Raw genomic sequence first — 21225 nt, forward strand, 5'->3', positions numbered from 1 at the left:
ACCCCCCGCTCTGAATTGTTTAGCCCCAGCCTTCCCCATATAGTTGAACCCAGCCCATGTTTCACTGAAGCTGCCACTTAGAGTAGGCATGAAGAACATTTAGAAAAAAGGAAGACTGGAAATACAAGGACGTTTACAGTTCTGTAAGACATATTTTTATTTCCAGATAGCTCCCACTTGCATGACAGGAGCTATGTAGAGAACCTCCTTCACTAATATCACTTGCACAGATTCTGAATACTAGGGAATCTAGAAAGTCTCTCATTAAAAAAGATGCTTCTCTGCTTACTATGAAGTTCTCCAAATACCTTATACAGCTTTTTAAGTCTCATCTCTCCCCTACTATTAGTATGAACATATTTTTCCTTACAATGTTACTCTAACAGTATTTACTACTATATGGTTTAGCAGCCTGTTCTATACACAATACTACACAGCATTCCTAGCACTTCCTTGAACTTTTCCAGAAAGGAAACAGGTCTCACAATTTACAAAATCAGCATGGATTTGACCAACTTAAGGTACAGATAATGAAACAAGTATACGTTTAAGAGGCAGACATTCATTATGTAATTAAAAATGAAGACACACTTGCACAAGAGGGATACTAAGAATATACGATAAACTTTATGGGGTTTAGTTCCTTAAATATAAGTGTTTGGTTGGGCACTTTGACTTACAGTAAGAAAAACTTTGATAATACACTGAACAATTAAAAATGGGGAAAATGGCATGAAAGGAAACAGGAAAAGCCTAGTTCCAAGCAGAAGCAGAAGCTTTTGGTAGACACAGTAACTAAAGGCCTGAATCCAAGAGAGTAGATTAAATAGAAACACTGAACAAATCAAGTAAGAAAAATCAAACATATTCATATGATCAGCTTCTTTTACCCAATGGCAATCACAGAGGAAATAGTCTCCCACTATGAAAATTATATCCTCTTGATGTCAGCAGAAGATCAACAGCAACCACCATTCACTTTATTTACAGACTCATAAATACCCACAACCAAAATTTTTTATGTTTTCTGGCAACAGCTTCCTCTTAACCACGAGGAAACGTTATAATTGCCATAAAGACAAGAGTGTTTTCCTCTCTCTCTCAAAAGACCTACAATGGCTCACCTCAGTAGCGGCTGCTGCGGTTCGGAAAGTGACATGTCACTACTGGAAGATGCACTAGGAGGACGCTCCTGAGCCTTGTTTTCTTTGTCAGATTCCCCAGATGGTTGATAACCAGGTCTGGGCTAAAAAATGAAGACAACCATAAAAATGCATTTTCAAAAGTCTGCAGGAGTTTAGAAGCTCTTGTCTCATTAAAATTGAAAAGGCTTACATTTCTTGGTGTAGTATCACATCTTTCCTACCACAGTAAGACTTAAAAAACACAAGACATTTATGGTTTTGTCTCAGCAGAATGTGCTGTGAAAAAAACTTTGCTCATACACCAAACTGTTCAGCTCAACACATCAAATTGGTATTAGTCTTTTACCATATATTAATTTTCATATTCAGTTTCTGATTAGCAAACAACTCACTGATGAAGTTTGTCCACTGACTGAAAACAACTTCAAAGCTCTTCAATTCACATTTTGACTAATGTTTACTGTTTTCTTAAGAAACAACATTTAGAGCTGCTGTTAGCTAATATCCAAAATTCTGCTTCTAATAAACAGAAAGATGACTTCCATTCACCTTTCTAGTAGTTTTTGCTGTGCCAAAAAGCAGCTACTAGCAAGGATGCTCCAGGTAAAAAAAAACAATGTTTAAGCAAAAGCTACAGTTTTCTTTTTATGTTTTCTCTTAACCTATAACCGCATCAGGACAAGTCATGACTTTCCTAAACACATGACCTCCTATTCCTGCAAACACCTGCAACACATTAAGTTGGTGAATCAGCTATACCTGTGTTTCCTGCACTGTAGGCAGCTCAGGCAGCTCTTCTAAAAACGTGTGTTCGAGCAATAGTTTAGAATAGGTTTCCTGTAACCGTTTGGCTGCTGAAGGCTCAGGAGGAGGCACATTTTTCACTTTAGTAAGAGCCTCCTTCTGCTTTCTGTAGAGCTCTTGGAGTCTTTTGTTCTTCTGTTCTGTTGCCTCCTTTTGTGCTTTCTTCTCTTCATTCTGCTTCTTCTTCCTCTCCTCTTGCTGCCTGATGATGTACTGACGAACCTCATCTGTATCATAGTGACGTTTTTTAGAGATCACCTGAGGCTCCTCACTGGCAGCTGTCTTGTCCGGTTTCCTTTTGGTTGGACTGTGGCTCCTGGCATTTTGAGTAGGCAAAATAGATTTCTGATTTTGTGTTTCCACATCTTTCTCTTGCTTTGTACTCATGGAATCCAACTGCAAGTCATCGAGGATTCCACGTATCTCCACAGGCAGGAAGTCCTTATTTACAGAGGCATGATCTTCTTGGTTATCAGCTGGAAGAGCTACTTGCAGTTTCTTCAGATTATTCTCAGATCGTACTTTACTTCTTGACCTTTCAGAACTTCTTGAAGAGGTTTTACAGGTAACATCCAGTCTAGAATCTGAGCCTGTCCTTCCAATACAGCCTGCTAAAGAGTAAGACTTGTCAAGTATTTCAGGTAAAAATCAAATTTGGGAAATTACATGCTATCACTGAAACAGCTGCAAAAGTGAAGATGAGGGAGGAGTGCAGAACTCACTGAAAATGTGCATTTGCTTTGTTCAGTGCCTAGTCTGAATATAGTGGTCTTTGCTTAGACTGAGTTCACACCCTTTATACTCTAACCTGTCCCACGACCTCACAGGCATAAGCAGCACAGCAGCTATCACCATCCCTTACTTGCCCTGTCTGAGATTCTGGGTAAATTCTGAAAAGGGATGGTAGAGGCATCAGTGACGATCTATGATGCACACGGATGATGTTATATAGCATCTGGAAAAAACATAATTCCTGCAAAACAGGGATGCCCAACCACAGCTTATGTATTCATGCAACACATCTGGAAAATGAATCTGACCTGTGGACCACTGCTATCCATTCCTTTCCCACTAGCTTCAAAAGGCAAAGACAGATTGCAGGTGATCTTTTTGTTGGGGTTGCAACCTATTTCCCACCTTCTCCAGAGCTCCTGAGCACCTCTGCAGCATGTACTGCCCCGCAAGTCACACGTGCAGGGGCAGGCTTCCCATGACACCAAGAAAAGTTCATAAGCCACCCAGGAAGAGAGGTTATGCATCCCAACCATAGAGGTGAGCAAAATTCTCCCCACTCGAATTGTAGGTCAAAATAGGGGAGTTATTTTAATAAGAAACTGAATACACTCTATCTCAGAGTTATATATAGCAGTGTTATATAATAAAGTAAAATACTAAGCATCCAGTGATCAGAGTACAACTTACCAGACTTAACAGCTCTCTCTCGTCCTGTTCGGTCACTAGATACAGCTCTTCTGTCCTGTTCTGTTCTGGGAGCTGGTCCCAGTATCTTTTTTACTAGCTTTTGTCCCTCCCGCCAGGAAGATGTACTTATTACATAGTTTCCACCTGCACAATAAATAATAAAAGTCAGGCACCAGATGGATTTTCTAACTTACCAAAAAAGTATTTATTGCAACTGTTAATCATTACTATACCATTTAGTTCTGCATAAGTGGTACAGCTGCAGCGATGTACCATGAAATCACTCAACAGCTGAATCACACAACTATCAGTGCTTCATGCCTACACATAAACCAATGTAAAAACCCAAAACATGATGTAGCACATTAAAGCCCTAAAAAAATAATTTAAAAAAGAAAAAATGGTTACACAGATCTAAAACATATAAGCAAGTGTTACTGGGGGAGAGGGAAATACTTCTGCAGGTCTGAAAAGAAGCTGTTCATCTCTACTTAAATAAGGAAAATAAGAAAAAAGAACAGGATCTAAAATGTAAGAGCAAATGTAATAAGAACAAAAATTAAGGTGGGAAATCAATTATTTATTTTCATATTAAATGAGTATTAGCTGATATCTAGCAAAAAACACTTTAAGAGATTTTTAAGGATAATTAATTGTTGAGATAGGTGTCTTCTGAGGAGGTTAAAAAGTACCGAGCAGCAGTTTTTCTATGCTAGTACTAACTCTGGTCCTCTAACTGGAACTTCTGTACCATGACTGAAAATAATTAAGATAAACCCTATTAACTGATACTTAATTCAAGAACAGACTCCATTGAAGCAGACAGAAACCCAATCAAAATGTTATTAGTATTATTTTATCATCCTACTCATCATTTAGTGATAAAAACTGGGTACAGTGGCATCTTTAATATCGGTTAGATTAAATGCTACATTCAGTCAACTCACCTTTCATCCCACTAATTATATTTATTAATATTTTTATTGCAATTATTATTAATAGTAAATTTAAAAATTAATTACCTTAAAGAGCTTTGGCAAAAGCTCCACATATAAAAAATAAGAGTATTAATAACCTAATTCAGACCGAATTCAGGAGTATTTTATTGCTAGAGAAGTACCTAACTTGAACACCCAATTTGCAGTCGATCCCTAACCATCCAGTTGCAGTTTCTACCTCTAAGAGCACTGCCTAAACAAACCCAGACACTGGTGCATGAACACACCACAGACAAAAAGAGATTGTACTTTGGGCCCTGCTACAGGGCTCTGAAGACCTGGTACCAAAGCAACTTCCAGTGAAAGTCAGGACAGCAGACCAATAGTGCGTTGACAACCCCAGTCCTCAGTTCCCACTCCCCTTTTTAAAATTTTTGTTATTTTAAACCAGAAGGAGGAAATCTGTTCAGTCAGAAGTCTGTAGCCCACTATTCATTCGTTTGCTAACAGTACTCCTTGATTGCACTGTAAATTATCCAAGTATTTTATAAATCTGTCACTTGAAACATGTCACTACAAGCTGCTTTGAAACAGACATATCAGGCAAAGGGGTTCTCTTGCCGAACTTGGTCTTCTCAATTGCTTCTACATGCATTTTAAAAAGCAGTGTAAAGTCTCATCTTCCATTTTAAGTCAGCTGTTTGAACTAAAACACGCTAGCAGAGCGGAACATGAGCTGTGGCTATTTATAGCTTTGGCTATGTCAAGCAGCTTCTCATTGCTATGACTGGAGGACAGACCATCAGGGATATGCCGCTTAGAACTGGTTCTGTTCTCATAGGGACTTGAGGCCATCATTCTCCTCACATTTAATCCATTACAGAGAATAACCACTGCCATTAAAACCTGCAGCAATCTCTGTGCTCCTCCCTCACTTGGAACTGGCACAAATATGTTGTTAGCTTAGTATAGCTCCTGAAGTACAAATTGATCAGCATAGGAAGGAGCAAATCCCTACCTGTCATGTATCAGCACTCATTACCACAAAATACTCACATGCTGCTTCATGATTTACAGCATACAGAAGCACATAGTCACTCTCTAAAAAAACCCTTTATAATAATTTTTTACAGCAGTTTTTTTTCTTCAACAAAGCATTTACCAATTATGGGCTACTGTACGTAAGGAGAAATGTAAAACCTTAAGAGGTGCAAAGAGATGCCTAACATCACATGTATTTAAAGAAAAATAAAATGTGATTGCAGCCATAACTACTTACTTTGTATGAAAATTAAACACAAAGCAGATGTGGAAGTCTTCCTAATTTTTTTGCTATGCACAATATTAAAGATTAACATTAATGGAAAACTAAGAAGCACTAACATTATTCCACATGTAGTTAATCTCATTTTCTACTATCAGACACTAGTTTACAGTAACTTGCTCACATCATCCTCTCTGAATAGTAGAAATGTCAGACAACATATAAAAATTCTTAATTGGTAAGAGAAATAAACATTCCTTTATAAATATCAAGATTTGTGAGACTTGTTAGGGAATGTGTTTTTGCATTCTTTCACTAACTAAAAAAAGTGAGGAATGTGCCAAGCTAGAACTGAAGGTGCAGGACAGCAACAACTTGACACAGGATATAGAACAGCCAGAGAAGAGCCAAAAAAACATCCTGTTCTCTGCTCCCCTGCTGAGAAATCCTACAGGGGAACAGCTTTCAGTACAACCCCTCAATTCAAGTTGAGGGCAACTCAGCAAGTCCTGCTGACTGATTTTGATATCATCTCCATTCCTCCTCTCAGCATTATTCACTGAGCTACAGGTCAGGCACTGATCAGCTTCAACACAAGTAAAACAGAGCAGGATTCAGAACTGCTGCTTTTTGTCTGTGTTGGTCTGACAGATACCTAAAGACACTGCCCCACCCCGAAGAAATGCACACTCTTCAGCAGCTTCCATAAGGTGAACACAGCAAGTGTTCAAATAAACAAAGCCTATACAGCCAACCAACAACAAAAACATACACATCCTCAATGCAGTATAATCTACAAACATACTACAACAGCATTGTTGCACATCTGAGAAGACTTTGAATGCAATGTGCTTTAATTTTTCTTTACTTCTTGAGATAAAACTCCTCTCTAAAGGACATGCGAAAATCTTCCCTCTACAGTAGAGCTAGTCACCTTGTTTGGACTCTGGACTTGACAACCGTGTCAGTTTTTGCACTTTCCGCACTGGTCTGGGTGCTTTTTTCTCTTTGTTTCTCTCAGTAGGTTTTCCTTTCACCGTTGAGTCCTCTAAAAACAAACAAAAGCTGTTAAGTGATATCCCACAGGAAAGAACATAGAATAACAAGCTTTCTTCAACATTTACCTTGAAAAAATGGAACTCAGAAAAACACAACAGAATTCACTGAGTCTCCCAGATTACACGTTGAGATCAATTACTCCCAGTCCAGCATTTTAAAAAGCTCATAGCATGAAAATGTTTAATCAAACACTGTTTACCTACTCAATGGAGAGCAGCAAAGCCACAGCAACACCATAATACACGTTTACAAAGTTCATTTTCAACTTTAAATGAAATGTTGACAGCTTGACAGGAACAATTGTTGGTTCTCTTCAACTACAGATATTTTATAGTATTTATGTTCCACAGGAACACGTAGTTCCTTCACTCCTGTAACACACAGGCTGCTGCTTCCACATTAACACATGACAGCACTCATTGCCTCCATGCAGTAGCATGAAAGACAGGATACCGGTATGCTTTGCTTTCTGCAAAACTTGTCACAGAATTCACTCAGTGATGCAGAACTATTCTATATCACTTCAGCCCTTATTTACATAGGCTTTAGAGATGCCAAGAACACTTACCAAAGAGAAAGTCACATTTTATCATGTTTTCATAGAGAACAAAAAGGAGACCTGAGATGTGGCTCAATCACCAGCCCACTGAATGGGCTTCCCAGCTGCCCAAGGTACACAGCAGAGACAAGCTTTTCTCAAGGACAGGCAAACTGTGTCTTCAGTATCAGCAGGCTACACAGACATTTTCAAAGATTTGTTAAAGCACTTTAGTTTACAAGCCTTGAAGATTTTATTTTCTTAATCCCAAAAGTGAACTGTAGATAAGGAACTCCATGGCCACTATTATCACTGTTTTCCTGTTCCTCTTCTATAAAGAATGTGATCAGACAACCTAAAACAATCAGGATGCAACCTTCTCCAAAGATACATCTGAAGCTTTATTTAGATGCCAATACTAACTTTTACAGCCCCTCATTTCAGCTGAATCCACTCTCCAACGGATGCCTATAGCAAGTACCACAGACAGAACAACAAGTCATATTAAAGTATGTGGGAATGGAATTTTAAGAGTCTTTCTCCCCCTTAATATCCTTCCCTTACAGATTTTCCAGTCATCTTTGAGGCTGACAACAAGCGCAGGGAAGACAGAATCAAGTACCAGAGGCCTCAGTGACTGCTTTTGCAGAAATCTAGCTTGCCTCCTCACCATTTTCAGTGACAAACAGTTGCTTCCTGATACCAGGAAAGTGCAGGCTGCTTCCCACTCACTCTATTGATATTACAGCAATTTTGTTCTAGTACAGCCAATCCTGAACACCTTTAAGACAGAATTATTGGAAGCTTGGGGTCCATACAACATCCTTTAGCCTAACTGCTAAATGAAAATAAAGACATCCTCTGCGGTCTACACTCACATGTAAAAATCTCGTTGCAGTAAAGAACAAGGCTTCTGTAGATACTGGAGATCTTAAAGCTTGTTTTAGCACTAGAGAGCATGGAACAGTTTTGATACAACTGACTGTACACACCCAAAACTCCATATGCTGTAACTTTAATACAGAATTAACACATGAATAGATAATCCAACAACCTAAAAATACATTTACAGTATATATTATGTACAGCACCAGCATTTGATTACTCGAAACCAGCTATTCAGTATAATCTTTCCAGGTCAGAAAGGAGACACGTTCCACAACAGCTGTTCTACACATGGCATCAGGATAGTATGGATGAACACACACACAGCTCCTCCCTTTTGTAGGCAGAACTCCACTGAACACATGCATGATCCAAATGCCTTTTTAATAGAACCTCTTCAACAAAACTTTAAAAAAAAAAATCTGGATTTCTATAAAGAGCTCATGAATCATTTATATTATGCTTGTAAAAATTAAAAAAATAAATGCTAGTGTAGATTAAAAGTCTCTAGAAACTTAGCATTACTTTCATGGACTGATGCTGAATAATTTTACTGAAAAGAAGTGATTCTTCTTTCTGAACTTTTGAGTGATTCCAGAAGGATTCCTCAGTACCTTGTCAAGCTGTACAAGCAAAAGAAAACTGAAGTCTAATAATTTCCATACCAGCCACTATACTATCAGCATACAAAGACACATACAGGCTTACAATCTCATCGCATTTTCCTCTGGTCTTAAATGTTTTGACCAGCAAGAAAAGTTATTCTTAATATGCAAGCTCTTACGCTGCAAAACTAGAGGTTCTCAGGGGATTTTTTAATCTTCCATTCCCTTCCTTTTTATTAATCTGATCTCCTCCCGCAACTCAGTCAGTCAAAAGCAATTCAACCTTACTCTACTGTGGCCAGCCTAGCAAATCAAAAAGCACACTTGGGCATCCTACCCTAGATCACCCAGAAGAAAGAGCTGCCAATAGTACTAGAGATTTCCAGAGTGAAAAATTAATGAAGACTGGGTCTTGGAGCAGAACACTGGAAAACATAAAGCATGTATTACTGTTTTGGTCTTCTGGCAGTGTAACTGTCAATACAGGATTTTTTAAATCATCTTTGCTCGTAGTTTTAAGCATCAGAATACTGTGTTGCTAAATGAGCTCATTACCTAAAAAAGATCTTTTTTTCCCGTGTTGCCATTTTGCAACAATAATATTTAATGTTTTTGAAAGATCATTATGCAAAGAGGAATGAGTAGCAGTTTTCTAAGCTTTTAGCATTCAACAGTCTCTCCTACACCTTCACGTGGAATAAACCCCAATGGTAATATTCTGTTAATGTACCACTGCAAAGTTACACAGTCTCCCCTCTTGTATCTTATTTAAGCCTTACAATAACGAAAGCAAAAGAGTTGTAGAGGAAATAAAATTTATATTATTTAAAAGGTTTCTTAAACTTTCTTCTGGTCTCCTTCTCAGGGAATCCAGGGAAGACCTCTAAAAAAGTCCATGTGTACAAATCTATAGGACATAAATTTCCCCAAGAACTTCAAGATGACTTGTATTATTCTGACATAAAGTACTAAAGTTCTCCAAGTTCAGAGATATTAAACCAACCTAATGCAATATAATCTCATTCCCACCACACACATCTGAAGGCACAGCCCTTTTCCTGCAGGCCACCTAATGCATTTTAAATAAGCATTCCCAGAGAGTTTCCACTGCAGATGCCCCCATCTCCCCTTTATATATTCTACCTAATCCCCTAACAATTCCTAAAGCAACTTCCATCTGACAATTTGTTAACACTATACTGAAGGCAGTAGAATTCAGGCTTCAACATACAGTGCACAAAATGACTTTAATGGTGTTAAAGATCAAAAAAAATATCAGAATTGTTCCCATTAGATAATACAGGTTTTATCAAAACCAAAAAGTTGTTTGGTTTTGTCCCTTTAAACAGGACATTGTATTCATTCATGCAAACATGTATAAAGCTGTTACAAAAGTAAACAAAAATTGTCCTAAGGAAGACTTTTTTTAAAACTCCTATTTCAAAGAAAATTCATCATTTGATTCTTTTCAGGATTTTTTTTCTATTAAAACTATTTTAATGAAAGAATGGGAAGAAGGATTATTTTTTCCATTTTAGTATTCAATGAGTTACTCCTCCTGTGGAGAGAGGTCCAATATGTTTAACACTCATTGCTTCAATTTTTTGTTTCCATGACTTTGTAGACTTGCACAAAATAAATCTCTCTACCTCTTAAGAGAAGGTTGTGTGGCTTAATGTGTGCAGTTTGTCTCACCTGTTAACTGGAGGGCTATATCTCTATACAGCTCCCGACTAATGTGAAATTCTTCCTCACGCCAGATCTTTCCATCCAGAGTGCGAATATTTGTTTCAGGAGGATTGAAACCTGAAAGTAAACAATTTAAGCGTTTAAAATAACAGTGTAAAATGTAAATAAAGCTTTTTCAAAGTGGAAGGGGTGGGAAACTACCAAGTAAGAAACTACTTGAATTTCTAATGCTTAAATTAGAAGAAAGCAATATACCAGTCTGCCACTTGCTCACAGTTGAAAAACAGTGGACTGGGTGAAGAAAAAATTATTAAAAATGTGAAAGGCTCTCTCAATCAATACAATGTCACTAAGCTCTGTGACCATAAAAAAAAATGAAATTAACCCAAACGTTAATAGAGCGAACTTCTTTTTTACAGTAATTTGTAAGAAGACACAGGAAGAATTTCAAAAGAATCCATTTCTGTCAGCTGGCAAGAATTTCTTCTCTCCTTTGTCCATATCTGTGATCAAACCATGCTACCCAGTCCCATATTGCTCAAACACAATTATGAGTCCTGTCCATGCCTTGACATGTTGCTCAATGAATTAAACTCTGCTCTTTCACCATGTATAATCAACAGGGAGAGATACTGCACCCCCGTACCTCTGTATGATGGAGCAGCAGGTGCAGGTGCCACTTTCCTGACTTTAGGAGTCACCGCATTCTCCACATTTGTGATCATGACAGGTTGCTCGGCATATCCTGAGTGCTGTCCTCTGCCACCTAGCTCTTCAGAATGCTCCCACTGCTTCCGAATCCGCTCCTTCAGCTTCTCCAACTTAGCATCATGCTGCTGCCGTTTTAAGATTTCCAGCCTATGAGCACTAGAGGTACTCGTGACAGAAGGGGAAGACACTTTCAGTTCACTGTCCTGGGACATGTTACTCTGAGGAGTTTTAGTGCTACTCTCGTCTCCTCTGGAGCCACTAGTTTTTTCCTCTTCCAGCCTTGAAGATATTGCAACCTTAAGAAATGCCTCATTATTCTGCAAGGCATCAATTGCTGGTCGGTCATTCAAATATCTAACAACAGTCTCATCTGCAGCAGAAGAACATGGGCTTTCAAAATCTCTGCTGTGTAGATCCCGCTCCTCTTGGTCATGTATCGTATGTCCTGTTACTTCAGTCTTCCCTTCTGCTCCGCTGAAGTCCAAACTAGACAGCAGTTGCTTGGCCTCAAGTTGGCTAGAACTGTGATAAAACAGAGAATTATATGTATCCCTGATGTAATAGAAGGATAAAACAAGTCACTATCAGAAATACAACTGTAGGATCTCCCAACCAGGCAATGAACATGTTCATCCATTAAAAGAATAACTTCCTATACCTTGTATCCACTTTAAAGGCAAGTTCTTTTAAAATTTGATCACCACACATCTAATAGTGCAAGTCTGACAAAACTGAAAGAGGTTTCTGTTCAAAATTTCATTTTCTGCACTCACACTCTGAACAGGACTATATATAAAGTTGAAGAGCTGAAATTAGGGCATATAGGAAATCAGCAAGCAGTAATGTCGCTCTTCAGTTTAAAAAGGCTTCAAATAAAAACCAAGTGTAAAAATTGAGAAGCATAATTAATATATATTCTCTAAAACAAAGCAACGCACACATGCACCGCTCCTCAACAGCACATTCATTAGCTGAGAAAAAAATTCATTGCCGCCGAAAACCCTTCCCTGTATTTGAGCATAAAAAGGCAAGCCCCTGACAAGAACTTCAGAGTGAACTGGCTGTATTGCAACAAATGTAAAGCTTACTGAGAGCTTAGAAATTCAAAATAAGGATCTCTCAGCATTTTTTCCACAGAAAAACACTGTATATTTTAATAAAGTCATGGTACATTATTGTTAGGAAAAAAAATATATTTAATATTTTTACTGATGAGGTGCTGAAGATGTGAAAATCCAGCACCCAATCTACCTGGCTTGCTTCTTCAGCAAGTATGTTTAAATAACCCATTTAAGCCAGCTCATAACATGGTACTTGTGAAATCATCTATCTCTCTTTCTCTAGTAGTACACTCCTGTTATATGGTGTAGCAGTCATTATCAATCAACATAAAAATTGAGTGGCTTAATTGCACAGAATAAATCAAGCCTGGACCCGTAAACAACAATATATGGTGACTGGACACAGAGAAACAAGGAGGGAGGTGAGAAGAATTGTAAAAACTTATTGTCAAATTTTAATGTAAAAAATGGCATCAAATTCTGAATTAGCACACTAAAATAGCATGAAATGGGCCATCTGAGCAAGAACAGTGTTGATGCTATTATTTTAAATTCCTATAGAATCACTGCAATAAAGATATTATAATAGGAACGTCTGCATCAGCAGATTAATTTATTGCCCCTTGTCTCCAAATTTGAAGATGCTTCATGAAAAAAATGAAATAAATATCTGATGCAGTCTAGTGCTTTAAATCTTGAATTAAGTCTTGGTGGTCTGTGGACACAAAAGGTATTTAAAGGGGGTCCGTGGTGAAGGTAAGATTGAGAACCCCTGATTTAGAAAAAAATGCAAAGTATGTGTAAGAATCCAATAAAAAACTATTACCAACCCAACCAAGCTATTCATCAGGGATGCCTGTGCAAAGAACACACACTGCTTATAAAACACGAGGAACTGAAAGAGTTATGGCAAAAGTTTTGTAGGCTCTGATACTACAACAATTTATAACTAGTTTATTTCTGCTGAAGGTTCTTTCTTTTTGAAAGTATTTAACATAGTCTAGGAAAACCAGATTTTCTGTATTTTCCTTCATTCCTCACACCCCACCATGTTCCATGGTCTGCATTATTCTGTGCCACTTTCTCTCCTTGATACAGTTGTTCTCACCTGAGTTTCTCACACACACAATAACAGAATGCATCTTTACCACTAGATGTTCTTGCTCTACTGTCTTATGGTAATACATTTGGGAACATGTGCTGAAGAACTAATGAAACAGGGATGGAAAAGCATGAGGAAATACTCTTTTTGGTCCTTATGACTGAAACCAAATACCTATCAAATCTATCAGCCAACTGAGGCCACAGCCACATCAACTTGATGATCTGGCCCCATTTCAACACGTTTGACTTTAAACTCATACTCACTGAACAAAAACTAAATTTGTAACATTTTTTAAAAAGCACTGGATACTTTTGTCTAATGCCACATGCTGTTAATGTGGATGGGTGAGGGGAGGAAACAAATCAGTTTTTGAGCAGTTGTTAAAAACATCACTATTAGCTTAATTCTGATCTTAGCATATTTTTCTTTAATCGTGTATTGTCCCAGCACTAACCTGTGTGAAGCCAATGGTTCACGAAATTCCACACGATTGCTTTTTTTCACATTGCTTTCAAGAGTGGTCGCTCGAAGAGGGCTGCGTGAGGACTTCTCCTTGCTTGATTTATTTTGGCTGGAGGACCGGGAAGCTGAAGTAGAAACCAAAGAATCTTCTATGTACCTATCTCTCCAGAAAAAAAAAGTTCTTGGGGCTGAACAATTAAGAATACAGTTTTTCTTGGGTTCAAGCAGCACTCCAAAATAGCATTTAAAGTACTTTCTTCTCTTTTTCAACAAGCTGATTTCAACAACTCGGAGCAAGGTGGTAAGTGCTTGAACCAATGATCATATTTAAAGAGAGATAATAATGCCTGAACTTTAATTATAAGCAATTAAATCTGTGAAAGTTGACTGTGTTGCCACTAGAGGTCGATCTGTCTTTCTCCAGTGGCACACTACCAGAATGCTCTAAATGGTATTTAAAACAAGGGCTTATTCCTTACAGGCAGATGAATTAATTCCTTAAATGAAATAAAGGAAGAATCACATTTAGAATTTTATCGGGTTGTAACAGTTGACAAACATTAAAAAAACATAAACAGTTAGTCCAGTATAAACACAGGTTTATGCAACTGTTATCCAAAACCTCCTCAAAAACATGGTATCAGAATGGGATAAGCATTGCTCACTCACAGAGTGGGGGAAGTCCTATCACTCCCTCTAACCAAGTGACTATGATAGCACACTTTCCTTCTTAAGCCAAGGGAAGAAAACTTTAGTTTCTCCTTGGCAAATGAGTTTCATGAATAAAGATCACTAGCAGGTGGCAACTTGAGGGAAGCGAGGAGGAACCAAATTTTCCCAGAATGCAGGGGCTTCACCCTGCCTCACACGCTATGTCCTCAATAATACAAACCTTTTCTGATTAATTTCCTGCTAGTGCTAGTAGAGGGCTTCTTGGCATCCATGACAGAATCAAATACAGCCGTGCTGGTGGGAGCTATTTCCAATTTATTTTCTATATGACGTAGCTAGAATGTGAAGATAATGCAAATTAGAAAATTGGTTTTGATTTTTAAGCTCCATTTTTTTTCCTTCAATGCGACAGATTTTTCATTATTTTCGTAAAGAATAAAACTGAATAATACAAGATTCTACATGTAAAATCCCACACTAATGCTCAGCTATTAAAAAAAGGAGGGACAAGGTTATAGGAAAGAGCTGAATTGAAAAAAAAAAAAAAAAAGCTGTCTGGCTTCACTGAAGTCAGGTTTTAGAAGCTTGTGCGATAAGTTAAATTCCCACAAAAAGACAGCAATTCCAATGCTCAAAGATGTAAAATTATTAAATAAACTGGTTTTTATGAAATACACTGGTGTTGTCCCAGTTTGACTACTTTGAGTAAGCAAGGGAGCTATTTTTTTGATTTCAAAAAAATGAGAAGTCGCCACTGTCTTAAACAGTAGTATTACACTCAAGATTTAGCAGGTATTACTACACTCCTAAGTCTGCTGTAGCAAAAATTTCTTCTACTGTGTGTGGGAAACTTTGTCTAAGATGTTCAGTGTGCATATACTGCTTGCCTTATTTTCAACTTGTTTAACAGACAGTCACTGAGCAAAATAATACTTTCGTTAAAGCCTTTGCAGCTGTTAACAAATTTTAAAAAGAGTAAGAAAGAAAAATAAATCAGTACTTACAGCAGCCTTAGTCTGAGAAAAAGTAGCCCATGCTGCAGTTAGATCTTACAGGGCAGAAACAAAGAAATAAATTTCTCATTAGTACATGGAAAACAATGAAATAAAATGTTGCTTCAAAACAATTTTCATGGGTTCACTAATCAAGTTCTTTTAATGACTCAGTCCTAACCTGTAAATCTCTTCTATGAGGCTATTATCAGTCAAGGCTCAACAGAGCAATAATATATCTAACGTAAAATTTAATAAGCTCACTAAGTTAGGTTGAATGCATTATTACACTTGAAATCAAATCTACCACACGTCACAGAAGATGTTTAGAAGACAAAATAAAACTAGTTATCTATCCCAAAACAAATATCTTATATTTTTCCATTATACTATAGTTCACTTTTTTTGCCTTCCATTTTCTTCTTTAATAATCTAAACATGAATACATGATCACCAAAAGACTCTACTCAAAAAAAAAAAATCAAGCTTTGAACACGTGAATTTTGAATAGTAATCTTTTTAAACTGTACACCCTACAAATAAAATAGAAGCAATATTTGCGAAGAACAAGCAGAAGGCACTAATCAACTTCATCTTTTTTCATCTAACAGATAGCATGTGCTCTGTGCATGATCCAGTTCAGTAGGATGCAATAATATTTTCCTCTAAAAATATTTACTTCCTCAGTTCCCCTCTTCTTTTGGTTTCTAATGGTTTTCTTCTAATCTAATGTTTTACACAATGCAACATCCAAAACCTTAATGTGCATCAGAACCATGAAGAGTAGTAGTATTAGAAAGTTGGTGGTTTGTGGGTTTTTTTTTAAAAATCCTTATTGTAAAAAACCTGCCAATTTCTTTTCAGGTAAGATGCAACAACACAAAGGAAGAGTTAAGGAAATAGCATAAATAACTTTACTTTGACTTCACAAGACTGTGCTTCATGTCTAAAGAATACCTCAGTTTTACAAGGTATGTAATTTTAAAAGAAACTGAACATATCACAGGAAACAACAATAATGTCCTCCTGCAGATAAAATGATAATCTGTCTCTGCTTTCAGAATAACTTCTGGACTTCAGTTTGGTCATAGCGGATATCATAAAACTGATCTTGAGTCACAGACTTAGCATGCAACTCAGCTGCTCTACAGACTAGAGCTTTCTTCCTCAGAGGAACTGTAATTTCCACACCACCACCCCCTTTCCTAAATTAGAGTAATCATGACAACCAAAAGCTAACAGGGTTTCTCCAGTTCAGGGAGACAAAAGTGCTGCAAGTCACCTTAGGGTGATGTACTGCTGCTATTCAAGTGTCTAGCTTTTTACCACTTTGGAACTGAGCAAGAGTCAGGAGCAACTGCCTCCCCATCATTTCTTTCAAGAGCCTACAGTTCGCAGTTTCTGTTCCTGCACTACTCCTCCTCTACAGCACTCAAAAAAATCTGTCTCTGTGCCATCTTGGCAACCATATCATACGCTGGCAATTTCTAATGCAGATCAGTGAATACTCTGCAAATAAGAGTATGAAACTGCTACCTCTGCAAAAAGGAAGACATATAACACAGGGTCTTAGCTTCCAAATTGAGAATGAAGAATGCTTTCTACAAAAACTGCCTAAAGTTTCAAACAACTCATGATAAAATATCATCTAAAGGCAATAAAACAGAAAATCCATACCTCTGGTAGAATCCTTGTTTTGGTTATGCCTCGTATTTTGTAGAGGAACCTCATTTGACTTGTTGCTCCACATCATGTCAATTTATCTACAAAAAATAGTCACATAAAAATCAAAGAGGTATAAAGCAAGAACAAATGTATCTTACGCTAAAGAGAACATAACCTTGATCACTGTGATGAATGTTCAGCTCATATGATGATTTCAAACTTGCATCATGAACAAGATCAGAAAAGCAGCACCAAATTATAAATGCATTTGCTTGCAGCTTTTCATAAACCACATAATTCTGTCAATAAAGAGGGTTTTGTTGTTTTTCTTATCTGTTACAAAGAAGAGTGAACTCGATGAAAGCAAACCCAGAGGTCACGCAATTTAGGTCTTATTACTAAGTATCCCAGCAAGTCTGAAGATGACCACACTGAAATACTGCACAGTAAAGGCTAATAGGGGCAGCACTGCATGGCTTGAACCTATAAATGTTTAGCAAAACTACCCAACTCTGCCTGAATGTGTCACTCATCCCTGTTAAAAGAAAAGGCAGAACAGAACTGTGCAGCAGGACACTACACCCAGGAAAAGACAGGACTGGAGATGCCGTTGTCTTCCTCTGAAGTTCAAAGGCATGACTCTGAGTGAATCTAAAAAGGTGAACTCTGAGTAACAAACCAAGCAGTCACTATTACCAAAGGAGTTTTTAATAAAGGAGAAAAAAAAAGCTACTCAATGAGGAGAGATAATTTTGAAAAGGCAGGTAATTTATGCAAATAATTATTTCTCGTTACTTTCATTGCAAAAGATGGGCTGTCATACATAAAGCTGTAGCAGACTTTAAAGAAGTGCTATTAAGTTTCAGAGATCTAAGAGGAGCTCATACAGCCACCAAGAATGATTAGTCAGTACTGCTGCAACCCTCTCACCAAGGAGTACCTATGGCAGCATGTGCTCACTGAGCCATCTGCACAACAGACTGAGGACGTTTCTGTTATGGAAAGAAAAAATTAGGTGACCACAGAATTCATACGGGAAGTTCTGGACCTCTGAAAGAATCATAAAGGCACATTTTCCTCTCTCTTCTCTCAGGCATGCCCAGATATATTTTTTCTTATTTTCTGAAAATTTCTTTTGCTTTCATTTCCCTACATAGTGTGCCACATAAAAGGCCATTCAAATATAAAGATAATTTAAATATAAAGGTAATTCTTCTGATAAAAGGTGACTAAACACCCCACAAAATTAACATTGTGTACTACTTACTGGAGCAGATCATTGCCTGTATATTTTGTGACAAGGATTTTTATCATACATGGTTTTAAGGATACTCACAGTGACCAACAGAGAAGTTTGGTCCTCACATTCAGCCATATAGCTATTATTTATGGCAGTAAGTTATCCCACAAAACTGTTGTTATGCCCCAAGAAAGGCTATCAATAGTAAGAACGCAGGTTTTCAAAAGATCTTTATTTCTGACTTTCTTTAAAGAATTCTAGTAAGTGTTTTAAAGAGTGTGGAAAAGGTATGTGAGCTCATATACATAGGTACAGAAAAACACGCATACACACACATTAGTGAAGTCCACAATAATGCAGAAATTCTAGAAAGAAGTGAGAGATGTTTTGTTTTTTAAGTATCTAGTCATGGGTAGTGAGTCAAGCAAAGTTAGAAAATTCTGCTTCTAGGACAGGTGCTGCAGAGCTCATTCATGCAGAATCGCAGCTTTGTGCCTCAAATCAGTCGTGCTGTAAATTGTAACACTGCCCTGCCCTGGAAACCATCTTAATTGATCTTCTCCATCACTGAAGCAGAGTTGTGCTAGAAATGTAGAAACAAATATTAATAAAAATGGGGGAAATTTTCCATAAAGAGCCAATCTGAGAGCCACTGAAAACATCATCTCATACCATTATGAATTTCTTACCCAAACTCAAATATAACAAAACCTACTCAATAGGTAAATTTAGCATAAGAGAACTTTTGGACAAGCAACCACTTCTTAAGGGATTAAGTGTCTCTCCATGTAATTGCTTGGGATTTATTCTTATCTTTAGAATTACTAGGATATGAGAGACTAGAATTGTTCTTGTTAATGTACATAAAAAAATCTCTACTGTTTATTTTATGATGTCCTGTGAATATAGTATTTTAATATACTCTGTATTCCCTAAGTCCCTGTGAAAAGAACGAGATTAATTTAAAAAAGCCTAAAATTGCTTCTTATATCTTTCATCCTGACACTCAAGTAAAAGCTGTCAATCCTTTAACTGACCTGAACAGAGCACAAGTCAAACACAGTGAACACATTTGTAGAACTAAGGTTTTCTCACAAGTAACTGACAGTTATGTGCTGATGATCGTTAATGGTCAGTAATTCTGTCTCAATGCCTTGGTTCAAAAGTATATGACACCCCTCTATAAAAGGCCACTCGGCCTCTCCTCCTTCCTGCACAAGTTGGGAAGTAATCACAAAGCATCCTGCTGTATTTCTTTCTCTTAGCAAATACCTCCAGTGCCAGCTCCAAGCGTACAATATGACTCTTACTGGCTTCAGTGCAGTCAGCTGAGATCCCCCGAGCAGTTTTGCTTAACTCAGGTTGCTGCTCTCTGGAAAAAAAGACATGTCAGAACTGAGCATTCTGGACCTGACTACAGTTTCAGGAAGGCAACACTGCAGTAGTTTTCACTTGCAATGTAATCTTCGTAACTATAAGGGTTTGGGGTTTAGATGTCCCTCCTTTGGTAGGGTGGGAGAAAGTTATCAGTTTTTCAAAACCTACCTACAAATGATGTTGATTCCCAACAGCCTTTGAATTCCTACAGATTACTAAAATAGCCTCTTTCTATTGAATAAACAGCACACTACAAAAACCAAGTACTTGCATAATTCAATACCCTGTCTGCAAGACCTTAAACCAGACAGAGAAGACACTTCAATGCTATCAAGAGTACAGCTAGGGGGGGAAAAAGAAATAAATCAAGACACAGTTGCCATGTCTATTTATAGGATTTGCATGCAGGGTAGTGGACCGGTTAAACACTGAAATACACTGAAATTAATATTGATCAGAGAATAATACCAAACTAAAAAAAAATTACACAAAGGCAGTTTAAATGTTTTTAACATACATTTTACATCAATACAGAAGTTGTCTCAATGTCCCATGAACAACTTTAAGAAACACATTGTAAAAATCACGTTCTGAAATGACTGCTTCCCATATTTTTTTTTCTACACTAAATGATCCACCACTATTTAATACAGAGCTTCAACAAAGAGATTGAGCTGAACAGATGAAATGCCAAAGAACTTCGGAAGAGACAGTAGTGATGACAAGAGGTTATCTGCAGGTTAGATAAGGCTATGAGGATCTTAAAAGTTTGTTGAAAAAAAATGTGGAAGAGTGCAGACTCAGCAGAACTGATCTCCTGGTTATTTGGTTGTTCACTAGAGGACACAGACATCCTACACAGGTCCATTCGAGGCTGGTTTGCCTCGTATCTTAGCTAAGGTACAAACACCATTGTGTTCTAAAATTTCAATCCCACATCAAGTGCCCATGTCATTCTTTACTCATTTGTCCAAGTAAAAAGAAGTACACAAGAGAAGGCACCGCAGATAAGGACTTAAGAGGAAACTAGCAAGGGAAGGATATATTCCAAACTCCTGGAATAAACTGGGGATGGACAGACACAGGGCATGTCAACCACTCTCTCCTATGCTGTTCCTATGGGAAGACACTGAAGAGAACTGGCAGATCCGAAAGCACATGAGAAGACACCAGAAAAATTGTAAAAAAAAAAAAAAAAAAAAAAAAGAGAGAGAAACCAGCATTACATTTACTAGCAAACATACCAAGGATGGCAATGAAAGGTACAACAGATAACAAAATAACAAATCAACATAGTAAGAGGAAAGCATTTCAAAATGAATGGGAAATATGAAAGTAGAATATGCTTAGCAAAGGTACATAAAAGTGTCAAGACATGAAAAACAGGGCTGGGAAAAAGAAAGAAAAGTGGTAAGAGAAGCAGGATATAAAAAGGGAGTGAAGGGAGAAAGGAGGGAGAACTTTTTAAGAATCAGCACAGAGAACAGCAGAAAGGAAGAAAAGAAACCGATACATTGGTCCAATTGTAAAGTTTTTCACGCACTCTCAGTATGATTTTTTTCTTAGTAGCACAACCTTAGTAAGAAAAGAG

The 21225-nt window shown here is 37.5% G+C and overlaps 1 protein-coding gene across 7 annotated transcripts in view; it reads right to left on the reverse strand.

Moving 5' to 3' along the window:
* The window catches only part of CEP350 (centrosomal protein 350), a 65604-nt gene extending 48493 nt beyond the window's left edge, over positions 1 to 17111 (reverse strand). For 4 of the 7 annotated variants that reach the window (XM_026853392.1, XM_026853389.1, XM_026853391.1 and 1 more), the window contains exons 1-10: positions 17030 to 17111; positions 15365 to 15408; positions 14581 to 14695; positions 13681 to 13813; positions 10996 to 11612; positions 10356 to 10466; positions 6508 to 6621; positions 3372 to 3515; positions 1905 to 2560; positions 1125 to 1246 (exon numbers count right to left, since the gene is read on the reverse strand). In XM_026853392.1, the coding sequence (XP_026709193.1) occupies positions 1125 to 1246; positions 1905 to 2560; positions 3372 to 3515; positions 6508 to 6621; positions 10356 to 10466; positions 10996 to 11612; positions 13681 to 13813; positions 14581 to 14695; positions 15365 to 15408; positions 17030 to 17105 (2132 nt within the window). In that variant the 5' untranslated portion in view covers positions 17106 to 17111. The remainder of the gene's footprint in view (positions 1 to 1124; positions 1247 to 1904; positions 2561 to 3371; positions 3516 to 6507; positions 6622 to 10355; positions 10467 to 10995; positions 11613 to 13680; positions 13814 to 14580; positions 14696 to 15364; positions 15409 to 17029) is intronic. The other 3 variants (XM_026853390.1, XM_026853386.1, XM_026853388.1) reach the window with 2 other exon arrangements.
* Positions 17112 to 21225: the final 4114 nt, after the last annotated feature.

This window comes from Athene cunicularia (genome assembly GCF_003259725.1).
Source record: "Athene cunicularia isolate RWA chromosome 8 unlocalized genomic scaffold, athCun1 chr8_part1, whole genome shotgun sequence".
Lineage (NCBI taxonomy): Eukaryota > Metazoa > Chordata > Aves > Strigiformes > Strigidae > Athene > Athene cunicularia.